Source organism: Heptranchias perlo, unplaced genomic scaffold (genome assembly GCF_035084215.1).
Source record: "Heptranchias perlo isolate sHepPer1 unplaced genomic scaffold, sHepPer1.hap1 HAP1_SCAFFOLD_216, whole genome shotgun sequence".
Lineage (NCBI taxonomy): Eukaryota > Metazoa > Chordata > Chondrichthyes > Hexanchiformes > Hexanchidae > Heptranchias > Heptranchias perlo.
In genome coordinates this window covers 506,213-525,628 of record NW_027139230.1, presented here as the reverse complement: position 1 = coordinate 525,628, position 19,416 = coordinate 506,213, and the positions used below count along the sequence as shown (strand labels likewise).

Sequence of the window (19,416 nt, the reverse complement as noted above, 5' to 3'; positions counted from 1 at the left end):
GTTAGAGCACGTGGAATTGGGGGTAATATACTGGCATGGATTGAGAATTGGTTAACAGACAGAAAACAGAGAGTAGGAATAAACGGGGCTTTTTCAGGTTGGCAGACTGTGACTAGTGGGGTACCGCAGGGATCGGTGCGTGGACCCCAGTCATTCACAATATATATCAATGATTTGGATGAGGGGACCAAATGTAATATTTCCAAGTTTGCTGATGATTCAAAACTGGGTGGGAATGTGAGTTGTGAGGAGGATGCAAAGAGACTTCAAGGGGATACAGACAGGCTAAGTGAGTGGGCAAGAACATGGCAGATGGAATATAATGTGAAAAAATGTGAAGCTATCCACTTTGCTGGGAAAAACAGAAATGCTGAGTTTTTTAAATGGTGAGAGATTGGGAAATGTTGATGTTCAAGGGGACCTGGGTGTTCTTGTACACGAGTCACTGAAAGCAAACATGCAGGTGCAGCAAGTAATTGTGAAGGCAAATGGTATGTTAGCCTTTATTACAAGAGGATTTGAGTACCGAAGTAAAGATGTCTTACTGCAGTTATACAGGGCCTTGGTGAGACCGCACCTGGAGTATTGTGTACAATTTTGGTCTCCTTACCTAAGAAAGGATATACTTTCCATCGAGGGAGTGCAACGAAGGTTCACCAGATTGATTCCTGGGATGGCGAGATTGTCGTATGAGGCGAGATTGTCGTATGAGGAGAGATTGAGTGACTAGGCCTGTTCTCTCTCGAGTTTAGAAGAATGAGAGGTGATCTCGTTGAAACATACAAAATTCTTACAGGGCTCGACAGGGTAGATGCAAGGAGGATGTTTCCCCTGGCTGGGGAATCGAGAACCAGGGGTCACAGTCTCAGAATAAGGGGTCGGCCATTTAGGACTGAGATGAGGAGAAATTTCTTCACTCAGAGGGTGGTGAATCTTTGGAATTCTCTACCCAGAGGGCTGTGGAGGCTCAGTCATTGAGTACATTCAAAACAGAGATCGATAGATTTCTAGATATTAAAGGCATCAAATGATATGGGGATAGTGCGGGAAAGTGGAGTTGAGGTAGAAGATCAGCCATGATCTGATTGAATGGCGGAGCAGGCTTGAGGGGCGTATGGCCGACTCCTGCTCCTATTTCTTATGTTCTTATGCTCTCCATTTTGATTTCCATTTGATTTCCAAATGCAGATCCCAGATCCCAGATCCCAGATCCCTCATTGCTGAACCTGCCTCCAAGAAGCTCAATTTCTTTTCATTCCAGCCAGCTCTTCTCCATTGAACAATTCTATAAAACCCAAGCCCATCCTTCTCCCATACAGGGAGAGCTCTTCTAATGCCTCACTCACACTCCTGAACAGGATACAAAAAGCTTGTTGTCTGTAGGTAGCCTCATTTTCTCCTCTGTTGCAACTTTTCTTCTCTATTTAGCAATATAACACTCATCGTTGCTCCTCTGAATTTTCCTCCTGTTTCTGGAGCTACACAAGTCCACAGGCCCATCCTCCTCCCTGAATCCTCACTGTGATGAACATAAGAACGTAAGAAATAGGAGCAGGAGTAGGCCAGACAGACCCTCGAGCCTGCTCCGTCATTCAGTAAGATCATGGCTGATCTTCAACCTCAACTCCATTTTCCCACCCGATCCCCATATCCCTTGATTCCCTTAGAGTCCAAAAATCTATCGATCTCAGCCTTGAATATACTCAATGACTGAGCATCCACAGCCCTCTGGGGTAGAGAATTCCAAAGCTTCACAACCCTGTGAGTGAAGAAATTCCTCCTCATCTCAGTCCTAAATGTCTGACCCCTTATCCTGAGACTAGTTCTCGACTCTCGAGCCAGGGGAAACAGCCTCTCAGCATTGACCCTGTCAAGCCCACTCAGAATTTTATACGTTTCAATGAGATCACCTCTCATTCTTGTGTTCATCCCCCACTCAACACAAAAATGCGGAACTACTCACCTGTCTCAGACATCCCTTCCTCCTAAACTCTTCTTCAAAACCCAATCTCGGTTTTAAATCATCACCAAGCCTGGATTCTCGCTGTGACAGAGGCTCCCTGATTATGTGGACTTCTCATTTTCTCTCATTTTCAGCCTTTTCAGCTTTCTAGTGTCCGTCGGCCACGGCTTCACAATTAAAAATATTTTTTTAGCAGCCCGAGCAGGCAGACTGTTTGGACAAATGTGAGTCCCTTATTCAGAGCACAGTTGGGACGTATGAGGTGGGCCGGGGTTTCGTTAAATAACTGCTTTGCACAGATTCTAGCAAATCCACCAATCACTGCTCCTTTGTGTTTTTTTTGTCTCAGAACAAAGACCCTGAAATTAAAGGACAAATGTCTCCGGGAGAACATGTACATCGGGGCGTTTGGACAGACAGGCGCTGGAAAAAGTTCACTAGTGAACGCAGTTTTACACGAGAGGGGTTTGCTGCCCACGTCATCGTCAGGAGCCTGCACATCAGCCGTGGTAAAAGTACAGTCTGCCGGAGGACGCAAGTTTAAAGCAGAGATTGAATTCCTCACTGAGGAGGTAACGATCGTCACACGGCCTCATCCTGCTGCTCTCTGTTCACCATCTCTTCCTTTTCAGACTCGTGTAATAGTCTCCAGTCACCGTCCAGTGACTCCCCTCCCCCCTCACACCGTCCAGTGACTCCCCTCCCCCCTCACACTGTCCAGTGACTCCCCTCCCCCACCCCACGCACTGTCCAGTGACTCCCCTCCCCCACCCCACGCACTGTCCAGTGACTCCCCTCCCCCACCCCCACGCACTGTCCAGTGACTCCCCTCCCCCACCCCACGCACTGTCCAGTGACTCACCTCCCCCACCCCACGCACTGTCCAGTGACTCACCTCCCCCACCCCACGCACTGTCCAGTGACTCCCCTCGCACCGTCCAGTGACTCCCCTCCCCCCTCACACCGTCCAGTGACTCCCCTCCCCCCTCACACCGTCCAGTGACTCCCCTCCCCCCTCACACCGTCCAGTGACTCCCCTCCCCCCTCACACCGTCCAGTGACTCCCCTCCCCCCTCACACCGTCCAGTGACTCCCCTCCCCCCTCACACCGTCCAGTGACTCCCCTCCCCCCTCACACCGTCCAGTGACTCCCCTCCCCCCTCACACCGTCCAGTGACTCCCCTCCCCCCTCACACCGTCCAGTGACTCCCCTCCCCCCTCACACCGTCCAGTGACTCCCCTCCCCCCTCACACCGTCCAGTGACTCCCCTCCCCCCTCACACCGTCCAGTGACTCCCCTCCCCCCTCACACCGTCCAGTGACTCCCCTCCCCCCTCACACCGTCCAGTGACTCCCCTCCCCCCTCACACCGTCCAGTGACTCCCCTCCCCCCTCACACCGTCCAGTGACTCCCCTCCCCCCTCACACCGTCCAGTGACTCCCCTCCCCCCTCACACCGTCCAGTGACTCCCCTCCCCCCTCACACCGTCCAGTGACTCCCCTCCCCCCTCACACCGTCCAGTGACTCCCCTCCCCCCTCACACCGTCCAGTGACTCCCCTCCCCCCTCACACCGTCCAGTGACTCCCCTCCCCCCTCACACCGTCCAGTGACTCCCCTCCCCCCTCACACCGTCCAGTGACTCCCCTCCCCCCTCACACCGTCCAGTGACTCCCCTCCCCCCTCACACCGTCCAGTGACTCCCCTCCCCCCTCACACCGTCCAGTGACTCCCCTCCCCCCTCACACCGTCCAGTGACTCCCCTCCCCCCTCACACCGTCCAGTGACTCCCCTCCCCCCTCACACCGTCCAGTGACTCCCCTCCCCCCTCACACCGTCCAGTGACTCCCCTCCCCCCTCACACCGTCCAGTGACTCCCCTCCCCCCTCACACCGTCCAGTGACTCCCCTCCCCCCTCACACCGTCCAGTGACTCCCCTCCCCCCTCACACCGTCCAGTGACTCCCCTCCCCCCTCACACCGTCCAGTGACTCCCCTCCCCCCTCACACCGTCCAGTGACTCCCCTCCCCCCTCACACCGTCCAGTGACTCCCCTCCCCCCTCACACCGTCCAGTGACTCCCCTCCCCCCTCACACCGTCCAGTGACTCCCCTCCCCCCTCACACCGTCCAGTGACTCCCCTCCCCCCTCACACCGTCCAGTGACTCCCCTCCCCCCTCACACCGTCCAGTGACTCCCCTCCCCCCTCACACCGTCCAGTGACTCCCCTCCCCCCTCACACCGTCCAGTGACTCCCCTCCCCCCTCACACCGTCCAGTGACTCCCCTCCCCCCTCACACCGTCCAGTGACTCCCCTCCCCCCTCACACCGTCCAGTGACTCCCCTCCCCCCTCACACCGTCCAGTGACTCCCCTCCCCCCTCACACCGTCCAGTGACTCCCCTCCCCCCTCACACCGTCCAGTGACTCCCCTCCCCCCTCACACCGTCCAGTGACTCCCCTCCCCCCTCACACCGTCCAGTGACTCCCCTCCCCCCTCACACCGTCCAGTGACTCCCCTCCCCCCTCACACCGTCCAGTGACTCCCCTCCCCCCTCACACCGTCCAGTGACTCCCCTCCCCCCTCACACCGTCCAGTGACTCCCCTCCCCCCTCGCACCGTCCAGTGACTCCCCTCCCCCCTCGCACCGTCCAGTGACTCCCCTCCCCCCTCGCACCGTCCAGTGACTCCCCTCCCCCCTCGCACCGTCCAGTGACTCCCCTCCCCCCTCGCACCGTCCAGTGACTCCCCTCCCCCCTCGCACCGTCCAGTGACTCCCCTCCCCCCTCGCACCGTCCAGTGACTCCCCTCCCCCCTCGCACCGTCCAGTGACTCCCCTCCCCCCTCGCACCGTCCAGTGACTCCCCTCCCCCCTCGCACCGTCCAGTGACTCCCCTCCCCCCTCGCACCGTCCAGTGACTCCCCTCCCCCCTCGCACCGTCCAGTGACTCCCCTCCCCCCTCGCACCGTCCAGTGACTCCCCTCCCCCCTCGCACCGTCCAGTGACTCCCCTCCCCCCTCGCACCGTCCAGTGACTCCCCTCCCCCCTCGCACCGTCCAGTGACTCCCCTCCCCCCTCGCACCGTCCAGTGACTCCCCTCCCCCCTCGCACCGTCCAGTGACTCCCCTCCCCCCTCGCACCGTCCAGTGACTCCCCTCCCCCCTCGCACCGTCCAGTGACTCCCCTCCCCCCTCGCACCGTCCAGTGACTCCCCTCCCCCCTCGCACCGTCCAGTGACTCCCCTCCCCCCTCGCACCGTCCAGTGACTCCCCTCCCCCCTCGCACCGTCCAGTGACTCCCCTCCCCCCTCGCACCGTCCAGTGACTCCCCTCCCCCCTCGCACCGTCCAGTGACTCCCCTCCCCCCTCGCACCGTCCAGTGACTCCCCTCCCCCCTCGCACCGTCCAGTGACTCCCCTCCCCCCTCGCACCGTCCAGTGACTCCCCTCCCCCCTCGCACCGTCCAGTGACTCCCCTCCCCCCTCGCACCGTCCAGTGACTCCCCTCCCCCCTCGCACCGTCCAGTGACTCCCCTCCCCCCTCGCACCGTCCAGTGACTCCCCTCCCCCCTCGCACCGTCCAGTGACTCCCCTCCCCCCTCGCACCGTCCAGTGACTCCCCTCCCCCCTCGCACCGTCCAGTGACTCCCCTCCCCCCTCGCACCGTCCAGTGACTCCCCTCCCCCCTCGCACCGTCCAGTGACTCCCCTCCCCCCTCGCACCGTCCAGTGACTCCCCTCCCCCCTCGCACCGTCCAGTGACTCCCCTCCCCCCTCGCACCGTCCAGTGACTCCCCTCCCCCCTCGCACCGTCCAGTGACTCCCCTCCCCCCTCGCACCGTCCAGTGACTCCCCTCCCCCCTCGCACCGTCCAGTGACTCCCCTCCCCCCTCGCACCGTCCAGTGACTCCCCTCCCCCCTCGCACCGTCCAGTGACTCCCCTCCCCCCTCGCACCGTCCAGTGACTCCCCTCCCCCCTCGCACCGTCCAGTGACTCCCCTCCCCCCTCGCACCGTCCAGTGACTCCCCTCCCCCCTCGCACCGTCCAGTGACTCCCCTCCCCCCTCGCACCGTCCAGTGACTCCCCTCCCCCCTCGCACCGTCCAGTGACTCCCCTCCCCCCTCGCACCGTCCAGTGACTCCCCTCCCCCCTCGCACCGTCCAGTGACTCCCCTCCCCCCTCGCACCGTCCAGTGACTCCCCTCCCCCCTCGCACCGTCCAGTGACTCCCCTCCCCCCTCGCACCGTCCAGTGACTCCCCTCCCCCCTCGCACCGTCCAGTGACTCCCCTCCCCCCTCGCACCGTCCAGTGACTCCCCTCCCCCCTCGCACCGTCCAGTGACTCCCCTCCCCCCTCGCACCGTCCAGTGACTCCCCTCCCCCCTCGCACCGTCCAGTGACTCCCCTCCCCCCTCGCACCGTCCAGTGACTCCCCTCCCCCCTCGCACCGTCCAGTGACTCCCCTCCCCCCTCGCACCGTCCAGTGACTCCCCTCCCCCCTCGCACCGTCCAGTGACTCCCCTCCCCCCTCGCACCGTCCAGTGACTCCCCTCCCCCCTCGCACCGTCCAGTGACTCCCCTCCCCCCTCGCACCGTCCAGTGACTCCCCTCCCCCCTCGCACCGTCCAGTGACTCCCCTCCCCCCTCGCACCGTCCAGTGACTCCCCTCCCCCCTCGCACCGTCCAGTGACTCCCCTCCCCCCTCGCACCGTCCAGTGACTCCCCTCCCCCCTCGCACCGTCCAGTGACTCCCCTCCCCCCTCGCACCGTCCAGTGACTCCCCTCCCCCCTCGCACCGTCCAGTGACTCCCCTCCCCCCTCGCACCGTCCAGTGACTCCCCTCCCCCCTCGCACCGTCCAGTGACTCCCCTCCCCCCTCGCACCGTCCAGTGACTCCCCTCCCCCCTCGCACCGTCCAGTGACTCCCCTCCCCCCTCGCACCGTCCAGTGACTCCCCTCCCCCCTCGCACCGTCCAGTGACTCCCCTCCCCCCTCGCACCGTCCAGTGACTCCCCTCCCCCCTCGCACCGTCCAGTGACTCCCCTCCCCCCTCGCACCGTCCAGTGACTCCCCTCCCCCCTCGCACCGTCCAGTGACTCCCCTCCCCCCTCGCACCGTCCAGTGACTCCCCTCCCCCCTCGCACCGTCCAGTGACTCCCCTCCCCCCTCGCACCGTCCAGTGACTCCCCTCCCCCCTCGCACCGTCCAGTGACTCCCCTCCCCCCTCGCACCGTCCAGTGACTCCCCTCCCCCCTCGCACCGTCCAGTGACTCCCCTCCCCCCTCGCACCGTCCAGTGACTCCCCTCCCCCCTCGCACCGTCCAGTGACTCCCCTCCCCCCTCGCACCGTCCAGTGACTCCCCTCCCCCCTCGCACCGTCCAGTGACTCCCCTCCCCCCTCGCACCGTCCAGTGACTCCCCTCCCCCCTCGCACCGTCCAGTGACTCCCCTCCCCCCTCGCACCGTCCAGTGACTCCCCTCCCCCCTCGCACCGTCCAGTGACTCCCCTCCCCCCTCGCACCGTCCAGTGACTCCCCTCCCCCCTCGCACCGTCCAGTGACTCCCCTCCCCCCTCGCACCGTCCAGTGACTCCCCTCCCCCCTCGCACCGTCCAGTGACTCCCCTCCCCCCTCGCACCGTCCAGTGACTCCCCTCCCCCCTCGCACCGTCCAGTGACTCCCCTCCCCCCTCGCACCGTCCAGTGACTCCCCTCCCCCCTCGCACCGTCCAGTGACTCCCCTCCCCCCTCGCACCGTCCAGTGACTCCCCTCCCCCCTCGCACCGTCCAGTGACTCCCCTCCCCCCTCGCACCGTCCAGTGACTCCCCTCCCCCCTCGCACCGTCCAGTGACTCCCCTCCCCCCTCGCACCGTCCAGTGACTCCCCTCCCCCCTCGCACCGTCCAGTGACTCCCCTCCCCCCTCGCACCGTCCAGTGACTCCCCTCCCCCCTCGCACCGTCCAGTGACTCCCCTCCCCCCTCGCACCGTCCAGTGACTCCCCTCCCCCCTCGCACCGTCCAGTGACTCCCCTCCCCCCTCGCACCGTCCAGTGACTCCCCTCCCCCCTCGCACCGTCCAGTGACTCCCCTCCCCCCTCGCACCGTCCAGTGACTCCCCTCCCCCCTCGCACCGTCCAGTGACTCCCCTCCCCCCTCGCACCGTCCAGTGACTCCCCTCCCCCCTCGCACCGTCCAGTGACTCCCCTCCCCCCTCGCACCGTCCAGTGACTCCCCTCCCCCCTCGCACCGTCCAGTGACTCCCCTCCCCCCTCGCACCGTCCAGTGACTCCCCTCCCCCCTCGCACCGTCCAGTGACTCCCCTCCCCCCTCGCACCGTCCAGTGACTCCCCTCCCCCCTCGCACCGTCCAGTGACTCCCCTCCCCCCTCGCACCGTCCAGTGACTCCCCTCCCCCCTCGCACCGTCCAGTGACTCCCCTCCCCCCTCGCACCGTCCAGTGACTCCCCTCCCCCCTCGCACCGTCCAGTGACTCCCCTCCCCCCTCGCACCGTCCAGTGACTCCCCTCCCCCCTCGCACCGTCCAGTGACTCCCCTCCCCCCTCGCACCGTCCAGTGACTCCCCTCCCCCCTCGCACCGTCCAGTGACTCCCCTCCCCCCTCGCACCGTCCAGTGACTCCCCTCCCCCCTCGCACCGTCCAGTGACTCCCCTCCCCCCTCGCACCGTCCAGTGACTCCCCTCCCCCCTCGCACCGTCCAGTGACTCCCCTCCCCCCTCGCACCGTCCAGTGACTCCCCTCCCCCCTCGCACCGTCCAGTGACTCCCCTCCCCCCTCGCACCGTCCAGTGACTCCCCTCCCCCCTCGCACCGTCCAGTGACTCCCCTCCCCCCTCGCACCGTCCAGTGACTCCCCTCCCCCCTCGCACCGTCCAGTGACTCCCCTCCCCCCTCGCACCGTCCAGTGACTCCCCTCCCCCCTCGCACCGTCCAGTGACTCCCCTCCCCCCTCGCACCGTCCAGTGACTCCCCTCCCCCCTCGCACCGTCCAGTGACTCCCCTCCCCCCTCGCACCGTCCAGTGACTCCCCTCCCCCCTCGCACCGTCCAGTGACTCCCCTCCCCCCTCGCACCGTCCAGTGACTCCCCTCCCCCCTCGCACCGTCCAGTGACTCCCCTCCCCCCTCGCACCGTCCAGTGACTCCCCTCCCCCCTCGCACCGTCCAGTGACTCCCCTCCCCCCTCGCACCGTCCAGTGACTCCCCTCCCCCCTCGCACCGTCCAGTGACTCCCCTCCCCCCTCGCACCGTCCAGTGACTCCCCTCCCCCCTCGCACCGTCCAGTGACTCCCCTCCCCCCTCGCACCGTCCAGTGACTCCCCTCCCCCCTCGCACCGTCCAGTGACTCCCCTCCCCCCTCGCACCGTCCAGTGACTCCCCTCCCCCCTCGCACCGTCCAGTGACTCCCCTCCCCCCTCGCACCGTCCAGTGACTCCCCTCCCCCCTCGCACCGTCCAGTGACTCCCCTCCCCCCTCGCACCGTCCAGTGACTCCCCTCCCCCCTCGCACCGTCCAGTGACTCCCCTCCCCCCTCGCACCGTCCAGTGACTCCCCTCCCCCCTCGCACCGTCCAGTGACTCCCCTCCCCCCTCGCACCGTCCAGTGACTCCCCTCCCCCCTCGCACCGTCCAGTGACTCCCCTCCCCCCTCGCACCGTCCAGTGACTCCCCTCCCCCCTCGCACCGTCCAGTGACTCCCCTCCCCCCTCGCACCGTCCAGTGACTCCCCTCCCCCCTCGCACCGTCCAGTGACTCCCCTCCCCCCTCGCACCGTCCAGTGACTCCCCTCCCCCCTCGCACCGTCCAGTGACTCCCCTCCCCCCTCGCACCGTCCAGTGACTCCCCTCCCCCCTCGCACCGTCCAGTGACTCCCCTCCCCCCTCGCACCGTCCAGTGACTCCCCTCCCCCCTCGCACCGTCCAGTGACTCCCCTCCCCCCTCGCACCGTCCAGTGACTCCCCTCCCCCCTCGCACCGTCCAGTGACTCCCCTCCCCCCTCGCACCGTCCAGTGACTCCCCTCCCCCCTCGCACCGTCCAGTGACTCCCCTCCCCCCTCGCACCGTCCAGTGACTCCCCTCCCCCCTCGCACCGTCCAGTGACTCCCCTCCCCCCTCGCACCGTCCAGTGACTCCCCTCCCCCCTCGCACCGTCCAGTGACTCCCCTCCCCCCTCGCACCGTCCAGTGACTCCCCTCCCCCCTCGCACCGTCCAGTGACTCCCCTCCCCCCTCGCACCGTCCAGTGACTCCCCTCCCCCCTCGCACCGTCCAGTGACTCCCCTCCCCCCTCGCACCGTCCAGTGACTCCCCTCCCCCCTCGCACCGTCCAGTGACTCCCCTCCCCCCTCGCACCGTCCAGTGACTCCCCTCCCCCCTCGCACCGTCCAGTGACTCCCCTCCCCCCTCGCACCGTCCAGTGACTCCCCTCCCCCCTCGCACCGTCCAGTGACTCCCCTCCCCCCTCGCACCGTCCAGTGACTCCCCTCCCCCCTCGCACCGTCCAGTGACTCCCCTCCCCCCTCGCACCGTCCAGTGACTCCCCTCCCCCCTCGCACCGTCCAGTGACTCCCCTCCCCCCTCGCACCGTCCAGTGACTCCCCTCCCCCCTCGCACCGTCCAGTGACTCCCCTCCCCCCTCGCACCGTCCAGTGACTCCCCTCCCCCCTCGCACCGTCCAGTGACTCCCCTCCCCCCTCGCACCGTCCAGTGACTCCCCTCCCCCCTCGCACCGTCCAGTGACTCCCCTCCCCCCTCGCACCGTCCAGTGACTCCCCTCCCCCCTCGCACCGTCCAGTGACTCCCCTCCCCCCTCGCACCGTCCAGTGACTCCCCTCCCCCCTCGCACCGTCCAGTGACTCCCCTCCCCCCTCGCACCGTCCAGTGACTCCCCTCCCCCCTCGCACCGTCCAGTGACTCCCCTCCCCCCTCGCACCGTCCAGTGACTCCCCTCCCCCCTCGCACCGTCCAGTGACTCCCCTCCCCCCTCGCACCGTCCAGTGACTCCCCTCCCCCCTCGCACCGTCCAGTGACTCCCCTCCCCCCTCGCACCGTCCAGTGACTCCCCTCCCCCCTCGCACCGTCCAGTGACTCCCCTCCCCCCTCGCACCGTCCAGTGACTCCCCTCCCCCCTCGCACCGTCCAGTGACTCCCCTCCCCCCTCGCACCGTCCAGTGACTCCCCTCCCCCCTCGCACCGTCCAGTGACTCCCCTCCCCCCTCGCACCGTCCAGTGACTCCCCTCCCCCCTCGCACCGTCCAGTGACTCCCCTCCCCCCTCGCACCGTCCAGTGACTCCCCTCCCCCCTCGCACCGTCCAGTGACTCCCCTCCCCCCTCGCACCGTCCAGTGACTCCCCTCCCCCCTCGCACCGTCCAGTGACTCCCCTCCCCCCTCGCACCGTCCAGTGACTCCCCTCCCCCCTCGCACCGTCCAGTGACTCCCCTCCCCCCTCGCACCGTCCAGTGACTCCCCTCCCCCCTCGCACCGTCCAGTGACTCCCCTCCCCCCTCGCACCGTCCAGTGACTCCCCTCCCCCCTCGCACCGTCCAGTGACTCCCCTCCCCCCTCGCACCGTCCAGTGACTCCCCCCCCCCGACGCGCCGTCCAGTGACTCCCCTCCCCCCTCCCCCCCCCGACGCGCCGTCCAGTGACTCCCCTCCCCCCTCCCCCCCCCGACGCGCCGTCCAGTGACTCCCCTCCCCCCTCCCCCCCCCGACGCGCCGTCCAGTGACTCCCCTCCCCCCTCCCCCCCCCGACGGGCCGTCCAGTGACTCCCCTCCCCCCCCCCGACGGGCCGTCCAGTGACTCCCCTCCCCCCCCCCCCCGACGGGCCGTCCAGTGACTCCCCTCCCCCCCCCCCCGACGGGCCGTCCAGTGACTCCCCTCCCCCCCCCCCCGACGGGCCGTCCAGTGACTCCCCTCCCCCCCCCCCGACGGGCCGTCCAGTGACTCCCCTCCCCCCCCCCCCCGACGCGCCGTCCAGTGACTTCCCCCCCCCCCCCCCCCCGACGCGCCGTCCAGTGACTTCCCCCCCCCCCCGACGCGCCGTCCAGTGACTCCCCCCCCCCCCCCCCGACGCGCCGACCAGTGACTCCCCTCCCCCCCCCCGACGCGCCGTCCAGTGACTCCCCCCCCCCCCCTCGACGCGCCGTCCAGTGACTCCCCCCCCCCCCCCGACGCGCCGTCCAATGACTCCCCTCCCCCCCCCCCCGACGCGCCGTCCAGTGACTCCCCTCCCCCCCCGACGCGCCGTCCAGTGACTCCCCCCCCCCCCCCCCCCCCCCCCCCGACGCGCCGTCCAGTGACTCCCCCCCCCCCCCCCCCCCCCCCGACGCGCCGTCCAGTGACTCCCCCCCCCCCCCCCCCCCCCGACGCGCCGTCCAGTGACTCCCCTCCGACGCGCACCGTGAAAGATAGTATCAAATTGAAAGAAAAAGCTTACAATTCCGTGAAGATTAGTGGCAGGTCAGAAGATTGGACAGAATATAAAAAGCAGCAAAGAATGACTAAAAGAATAATAATGAGTGAGAAATTAGAGTATGAGAGAAAGCTAGCTAGAAATATAAAAACAGATGGTAAGAGTTTCTACGGTATTTAAAAAGAAAAATAGTAAGTAAAGTGAGTGTTGGTCCTCTCGAGAGTGAGTCTGGGGAATTAATAATGGAGGATAAGGAAATGGCGGATGAATTGAACAGATATTTTGTGTCCGTCTTTACTGTAGAGAATACAAATAACATACCAGAAATAATTGTGAACCAATAGGTGAAAGGGAGGGAGGAACTTAAAACATTTACTATCGCCAGGGAAAGGGTTCTGAAAAAATATTAGAACTAAAAGCTGACAAGTCCCCAGGTCCTGACGGACTTCATCCTCGGGCCTTAAAAGAAGTGGCTGCAGAGATAGTAGATACATTGGTATTAATCTTCCAAAATTCCCTAGATTCTGGAAGGGTCCCATCAGATTGGAAAATAGCGAATATAACTCCTCTATTCAATAAAGGAGGGAGACAGAAAGCAGGAAATTACAGGCCAGTTAGCTTAACATCTGTCATTGGGAAAATGCTCGAATCTATTATTAAGGAGGTTATAGCAGGGCACTTAGAAAATCTCAATGCAATCAGGCAGAGTCAACACAGCTTTGTGAAAGGGAAATCGTGTTTGACTAATTTATTAGAGTTCTTTGAGGAAGTAACAAGCAACGTGGATAAAGGGGATCCTGTGGATGTGTGGACTTGGATTTCCAGAAGGCTTTTGACAAGGTGCCACATCAAAGGCTACCACACAAAATAAGAGCTCATGGTGTAGGGGGTAACATATTAGTATGGATAATGGATTGATTAGCTAACAGGAAATAGAGAGTAGGCAAAATGGGTCATTTTCAGGTTGGCAAGATGTAACGAGTGGAGTGCCACAGGGATCAGTGCTTGGGCCTCAACTATTTACAATCTATATCAATGACTTGGATGAAGGGACCAAATGTTGCTCAATTTGCCGATGACACAAAGGTAGGTAGGAAAGTAAGTTGTGAAGAGGACATAAGGAGTCTGCAAAGGGATATAGATTGGTTAAGTGAATGGGCAAAAATTTGGCAGATGGAGTATAATGTGGGAAAATGTGAACTTGTCCATTTTGGCAGGAGGAACAGAAAAGCAGTATATTATTCAAATGGAGAGAGATTGCAGAACTCTGAGGTACAGAGGGAACTACTATGTGCAGTTTTAGTCTCCTTATTTAAGAAAGGACATAATTGCTTTGGAGGCGGTTCAGAGAAGGTTCACTCGACTGATTCCTGGGATGAGGGGATTATCTTATGAGGAAAGGTTGGACAAGTTGGGCCTGTATACACTGGAGTTTAGAAGAATGAGAGATGATCTTATTGAAACATATAAGATCCTGAGGGGACTAGAAAGGTTAGATGCTGAGAGGATGTTTCCCCTTGTGGGAGAGACTAGAACTAAGGACCACAATTTAAAAATAAGGGGTCTCCCATTTAAGACGGAGATGAGGAGAATTTTCTCTCAGAGGGTCGTGAGTCTGTGGAACTCCCTTCCCCAGAGAGCGGTGGAGGCAGGGTCATTGAATATTATTAAGGCTGAGTTAGATAGATTCCTGATTAACAAGGGAGTCAAAGTTTATAGTAGGTAGATGGGAAAGTAGGGTTGAGGTCACAATCAGATCAGCCATGATCTTATCAAATGGCAGAGCAGACTCGAGGGGCCAAATGACCTACTCCTGCTCATTAATGATTTGGACTTAAATATAGGGGGCATGATTAAGAAGTTTGCAGATGATACAAAAATTGGCCGTGTGGTTGATAGTGAGGAGGAAAGCTGTAGGCTGCAGGAAGATATCAATTGACTGGTCAGATGGGCAGAAAAGTGGCAAATGGAATTCAATCCAGAGAAGTGTGAGGTAATGCATTTGGGGAGGGCAAACAAGGCAAGGGAATACACAATAAATGGGAGGATACTGAGAGTTGTAGAGGAAGTGAGGGACCTTGGAGTGCATGTCCACAGATCCCTGAAGATAGCAGGACTGTAAATAAGGTGGTTAAGAAGGCATATGGAATACTTTCCTTTATTAGCTGGGGCACAGAATATAAGAGCAGGGAGGTTATGCTAGAACTGTATAAAACACTGATTTGGCCACAGCTTGAGTACTGCGTACAGTTCTGGTCACCATATCACGGGAAGGATGTAATTGCACTAGAGAGGGTGCAGAGGAGATTTACGAGGATGTTGCCAGGACTGGAGAATTTTAGCTATGAGGAAAGATTGGATAGGCTGGTGATGTTCTCTTTGGAACAGAGGAGGCTGAGGGTGATATGATTGAGGTGCACAAAATTCTGAGGGGCCTAGATAGAGTGGATAGGGAGGACCTATTTCCCTTAGCAGAGAGGTCAATAACCAGGGGGCATAGATTTAAAGTGATTGGTAGAAGGATTAGAGGGGAGCTGAGAAAAAATTTTTTCACTGAGGGTGGTGGGGGTCTGGAGCTCAGTGCCTGAAAGAGTGGTAGAGGCAGAAACCCTCAATGTTTTTAAAAAGTACCTGGATGTGCACTTGAAGTGCTGTGACCTACAAGGCTATGGACCAAGTGCTGGAAAATGGGATTCGGCTTGGTGGCTCGTTTTTGGCCGGCGCGGACACAATGGGCCAAATGGTCTCCTTCTATGCCATAAATTTTCTATGATGGTATGATTCTATGACTCTCTGGTGTCCTTTTTATAGGAGAGCTTATCTAGGGTGTGGTGTGTTTTTTTAAATTCGTTCATGGGATGTGGGAGTCGCTGGCGAGGCCAGCTTTTATTGCCCATCCCTAATTGCCCTTGAGAAGGTGGTGGTGAGCCGCCGCCTTGAACCGCTGCAGTCCGTGTGGTGAAGGTTCTCCCACAGTGCTGTTAGGAAGGGAGTTCCAGGATTTTGATCCAGCGATGATGAAGAAATGGCGATATATTTCCAAGTCGGGATGGTGTGTGACTTAGAGGGGAATGTGGAGGTGGTGTTGTTCCCTTGCGCCTGCTGCCCTTGTCCTTCTAAGTGGTAGAGGCTGTGGGTTTGGGAGGTGCTGTCGAAGAAGCCTTTGCAGGTTGCTGCAGTACATCTTATAGATGGTACACACTGCAGCCACGGTGTGCCAATGAGGAGAGAGTGAATGTTTAGGGTGGTGGATGGGGTGCCAATCAAGCGGGCTGATTTGTCCTGGATGGTGTTGAGCTTCTTGAGTGTTGTTGGAGCTGCACTCATCCAGGCAAGTGGAGAGTATTCCATCATACTCCTGACTTGTGCCTTGTAGATGCTGGGAAGGCTTTGGGGAGTCAGGAGGTGAGTCACTCTCAACAGAATACCCAGCTCTGTAGATCTGACCTGCTCTTGTAGCCACAGAATTTGAGGCTGGTCCAGTTAAGTTTCTGGTCAGTGGTGACCCCCAGGGATGTTGATGGGGGATTCAGCGGTGGTAATGCCATTGAATGTCATGGGGAGGTGGTTCGACTCTCCCTTGTTGGAAATGGTCATTGCCTGGCACTTGTCTGGCACGAATGTTACTTGCCACTTATCAGCCCAATCCTGGATGTTGTCCAGGTCTTGCTGCATGCAGGCACGGACTGCTTCATTATCTGAGTTGCGAATGGAACTGAACACTGTGCAATCATCAGCGAACATCCCCACTTCTGACCTTATGATGGAGGGAAGGTCATTGGTGAAGCAGCTGAAGATGGTTGGGCCTAGGACACTTCTGAGGAACTCCTGCAGCGATGTCCTGGGGCTGAGATGATTGGCCTCCAGCAACCAGTACTATCTTCCATTGTGCATGGTATGACTCCAGCCACTGGAGAGTTTTACTCCTGATTCCCATTGACTTCAATTTTACTAGGACTCCTTGGTGCCACACTTGTCAAATGCTGCCTTGATGTCAAGGGCAGTCACTCTCACCTGATCTCTGGAATTCAGCTCTTTTGTCCATGTTTAGACCAAGGCTGTAATGAGGTCTGGAGCCGAGTGGTCCTGGCGGAACCCAAACTGAGCATCGGTGAGCAGGTTATTGGTGAGTAAGTGCCGCTTGATAGCACTGTCGACGACACCTTCCGTCACTTTACTGATGATTGAGAATAGACTGATGGGGCGTTAATTGGATTTGTTCTGCTCTTTATGGACAGGACATACCTGGGCAATTTTCCACTTTATCGGTACCAGTGTTGTAGCTGTACTGGAACAGCTTGGCTAGAGGCATGGCTAGTTCTGTAGCACACATCTTCAGCACTACAGCTGGGATGTTGTCGGGGCCCATAGCCTTTGCTGTATCCAGTGCACTCAGCCGTTTCTTGATATCACATGGAGTGAATCGAATTGGCCGAAGACTGGCTTCCGTGATGGTGGGGATATCGGGAGGAGGCTGAGATGGACCATCCACTCGGCACTTCTGGCTGAAGATGGTTGCAAACGCTTCAGCCTTGTCTTTTGCACTCACGTGCTGGACTCCGCCATCATTGAAGATGGGGATGTTCACAGAGCCTCCTCCTCCCGTTAGTTGTTTAATTGTCCACCACCATTGACGACGATGTGGCAGGACTGCAGAGCTTTGATCTGATCCGTTGGTTGTGGAATCGCTTAGCTCTGTCTATAGCATGTTCCTTCTGCTGTTTAGCATGCATGTAGTCCTGAGTTGTAGCTTCACCACGTCAGCACCTCCCTATGCCTGGTGCTGCTCCTGGCATGCTCTTCTACACTCCTCATTGAACCAGGGTTGATCCCCTGGCTTGTTGGTAATGGTAGAGTGAGGAATATGCCGGGCCATGAGGTTACAGATTGTGCTTGAATACAATTCTGCTGCTGCTGATGGCCCACAGCGCCTCATGGATGCCCAGTTTTGAGCTGCTAGATCTGTCCTGAATCTATCCCATTTAGCACGGTGGTAGTGCCGCACAACATGTTGGACGGTGTCCTCACTGTGAAGACGAGACTTAATCTCCACAAGGACTGTGCGGTGGTCACTCCTACCAATACTGTTCATGGACAGATGCATTTGCGACAGGTAGATTGGTGAGGACGAGGTCAAGTCCGTTTTCCGCTCGTTTTGGTTTTCTCACCACCTGCCGCAGACTCAGTCTGGCAGCTATGTCCTTCAGGACTCGGCCAGTAGTGGTGCCACCAAGCCACTCTCAGTGATGAACATTGAAGTCCCCCACCCAGAGCACATTCGGTGCTCTTGCTACCCTCAGTGCTTCCTCCAAGTGGTGCTCAACATGGAGGAGGACTGATTCATCAGCTGAGGGAGGGCGGTCGGAGGGCTTGTCCATGTTTGACCTGATGCCATGAGATTTCATGGGGTCCAGAGTCAATGTTAAGGACTCCCAGGGCCACTCACTCCTGACTGTATATCACTGTGCCACCACCTCTGGTGGGTCTGTCCTGCCAGTGGGACAGGACATACCCAGGGATGGTGATGGAGGAGTCTGGGACATTGGCTGAAAGGTATGATTCTGTGAGTATGGCTATGTCAGGTTGTTGCTTGATTAGTCTGTGGGACAGCTCTCCCAATTTTGGCGCAAGTCCCCAAATGTTAGTGAGGAGGACTTTGCCGGGTCGAGTGGGCTTGGTTTGCCTTTGTCGTGTCTGCTGCCGGGTGGTCCATCCGGTTTTATTCTTATTATGACTTTTTGTAGCGGGATTGTACAACTGAGTGGGTTCCAGGTCCATTTCAGAGAGTCGTTAAGAATCAACCACATTGCTGTGGGTCTTGAGTCACATATAGGCCAGACCGGGTAAGGACGGCAGGTTTCCTTCCCTAAAGGGTGTGTAAGTGGAATCTCTATGAATGGAAGCTTGGAAACAATTGAAGACCAGGCTCTCGTGTTCTATCCTTCACCACATGGCTATCCATTCATAACATGGTCACAGAGAATGGTTGCCTAAAGGTGAAGGTTGGAAACTATGATTTTTTTTGGACATGAAGAATAATTTGACAGCCTAGTGGCCATTTTGGAAAATGGCAGAAAGCAAGTTTCAATCGTTGAGAAATGAATTCCCTCCGATGTTCTCGGAGTTTGACCGTACGACCAGTGGCAGAACGAGATTGATTTGTGGACACGGGTCACTACTCTGACAAAGAGAAAACAAGGCATGGCCTTGGCATTGTCACTTCCTGAATGAAGTAAAATCAGAAGTAAGGTATTTTGAGATGGATTCAGATCTTTTGGATAATGATGAAGGTTTTAACTTTCTAATAGAATTTCTGCATCAAACCTGTAAGAAAGATGACCTGTAAAGTGCCTATGAGGCCTGGTCAGCATTTGATAGATTTCAGAAAACGGACGGTTAGTTATCATGGACTTTAACGAATTGTACAAGAGGTTCACAAAGTTCAAATTGGGAATACCTGGATCGGTACCAGCGTTTAAATTACTGGATTGTGCTCAGGTGTCTCATACGGACAGGCAACTGGTCCTAATTGGCGTTCAGTTCTTGGAAAAGGAGACTTTTGGATCAAATGTCTGCTGCCTTAAAGAAATTTCTGGGGAAACAATCATTCCCTTCAGCTTTCATGGAACAAATGGGGTCTTCCACTGTGACACAAAGAACAGAAGATCCAGGTTTCAAAATGCTCCAGATACTAAATGTAGGCCCCAGACCAGGTTTCAAAATTTTCGAGACCGGACGCATGCATCAATATGATGGAAGGATTAAAGACAGTCAGATTAGGTGATGAAAGCAGGAACAGCAGATCCAGTTATATCAACAGAAGACTAAATTGGGACAGTAATAACGGGCGAATGAATCCCAGGAATGCCCAAGGAAAAATCAGGAGATGCTTTAGATGTGACTCTAAGTATCATTGTGAGGTGAATTGTCCAGAGTGAAGAGGCAGGGCCTTTGAAATGATGCATGAAGAAAGTAGTTCTGAGGAAGATAATGAAGATAATGATCAACATGAACAGATTACACTGGTCAC

At 59.2% G+C, this 19,416-nt stretch overlaps 1 protein-coding gene across 1 annotated transcript in view; it reads left to right on the top strand.

Annotated features, from left to right (window-relative positions):
* Positions 1-19,416, top strand: part of LOC137310099 (nuclear GTPase SLIP-GC-like) — a 187,212-nt gene that overhangs the window by 46,175 nt on the left and 121,621 nt on the right. The window contains exon 7 of the mRNA XM_067978058.1: positions 2,313-2,535. Coding sequence (XP_067834159.1) covers positions 2,313-2,535 — 223 coding nt within the window. The remainder of the gene's footprint in view (positions 1-2,312; positions 2,536-19,416) is intronic.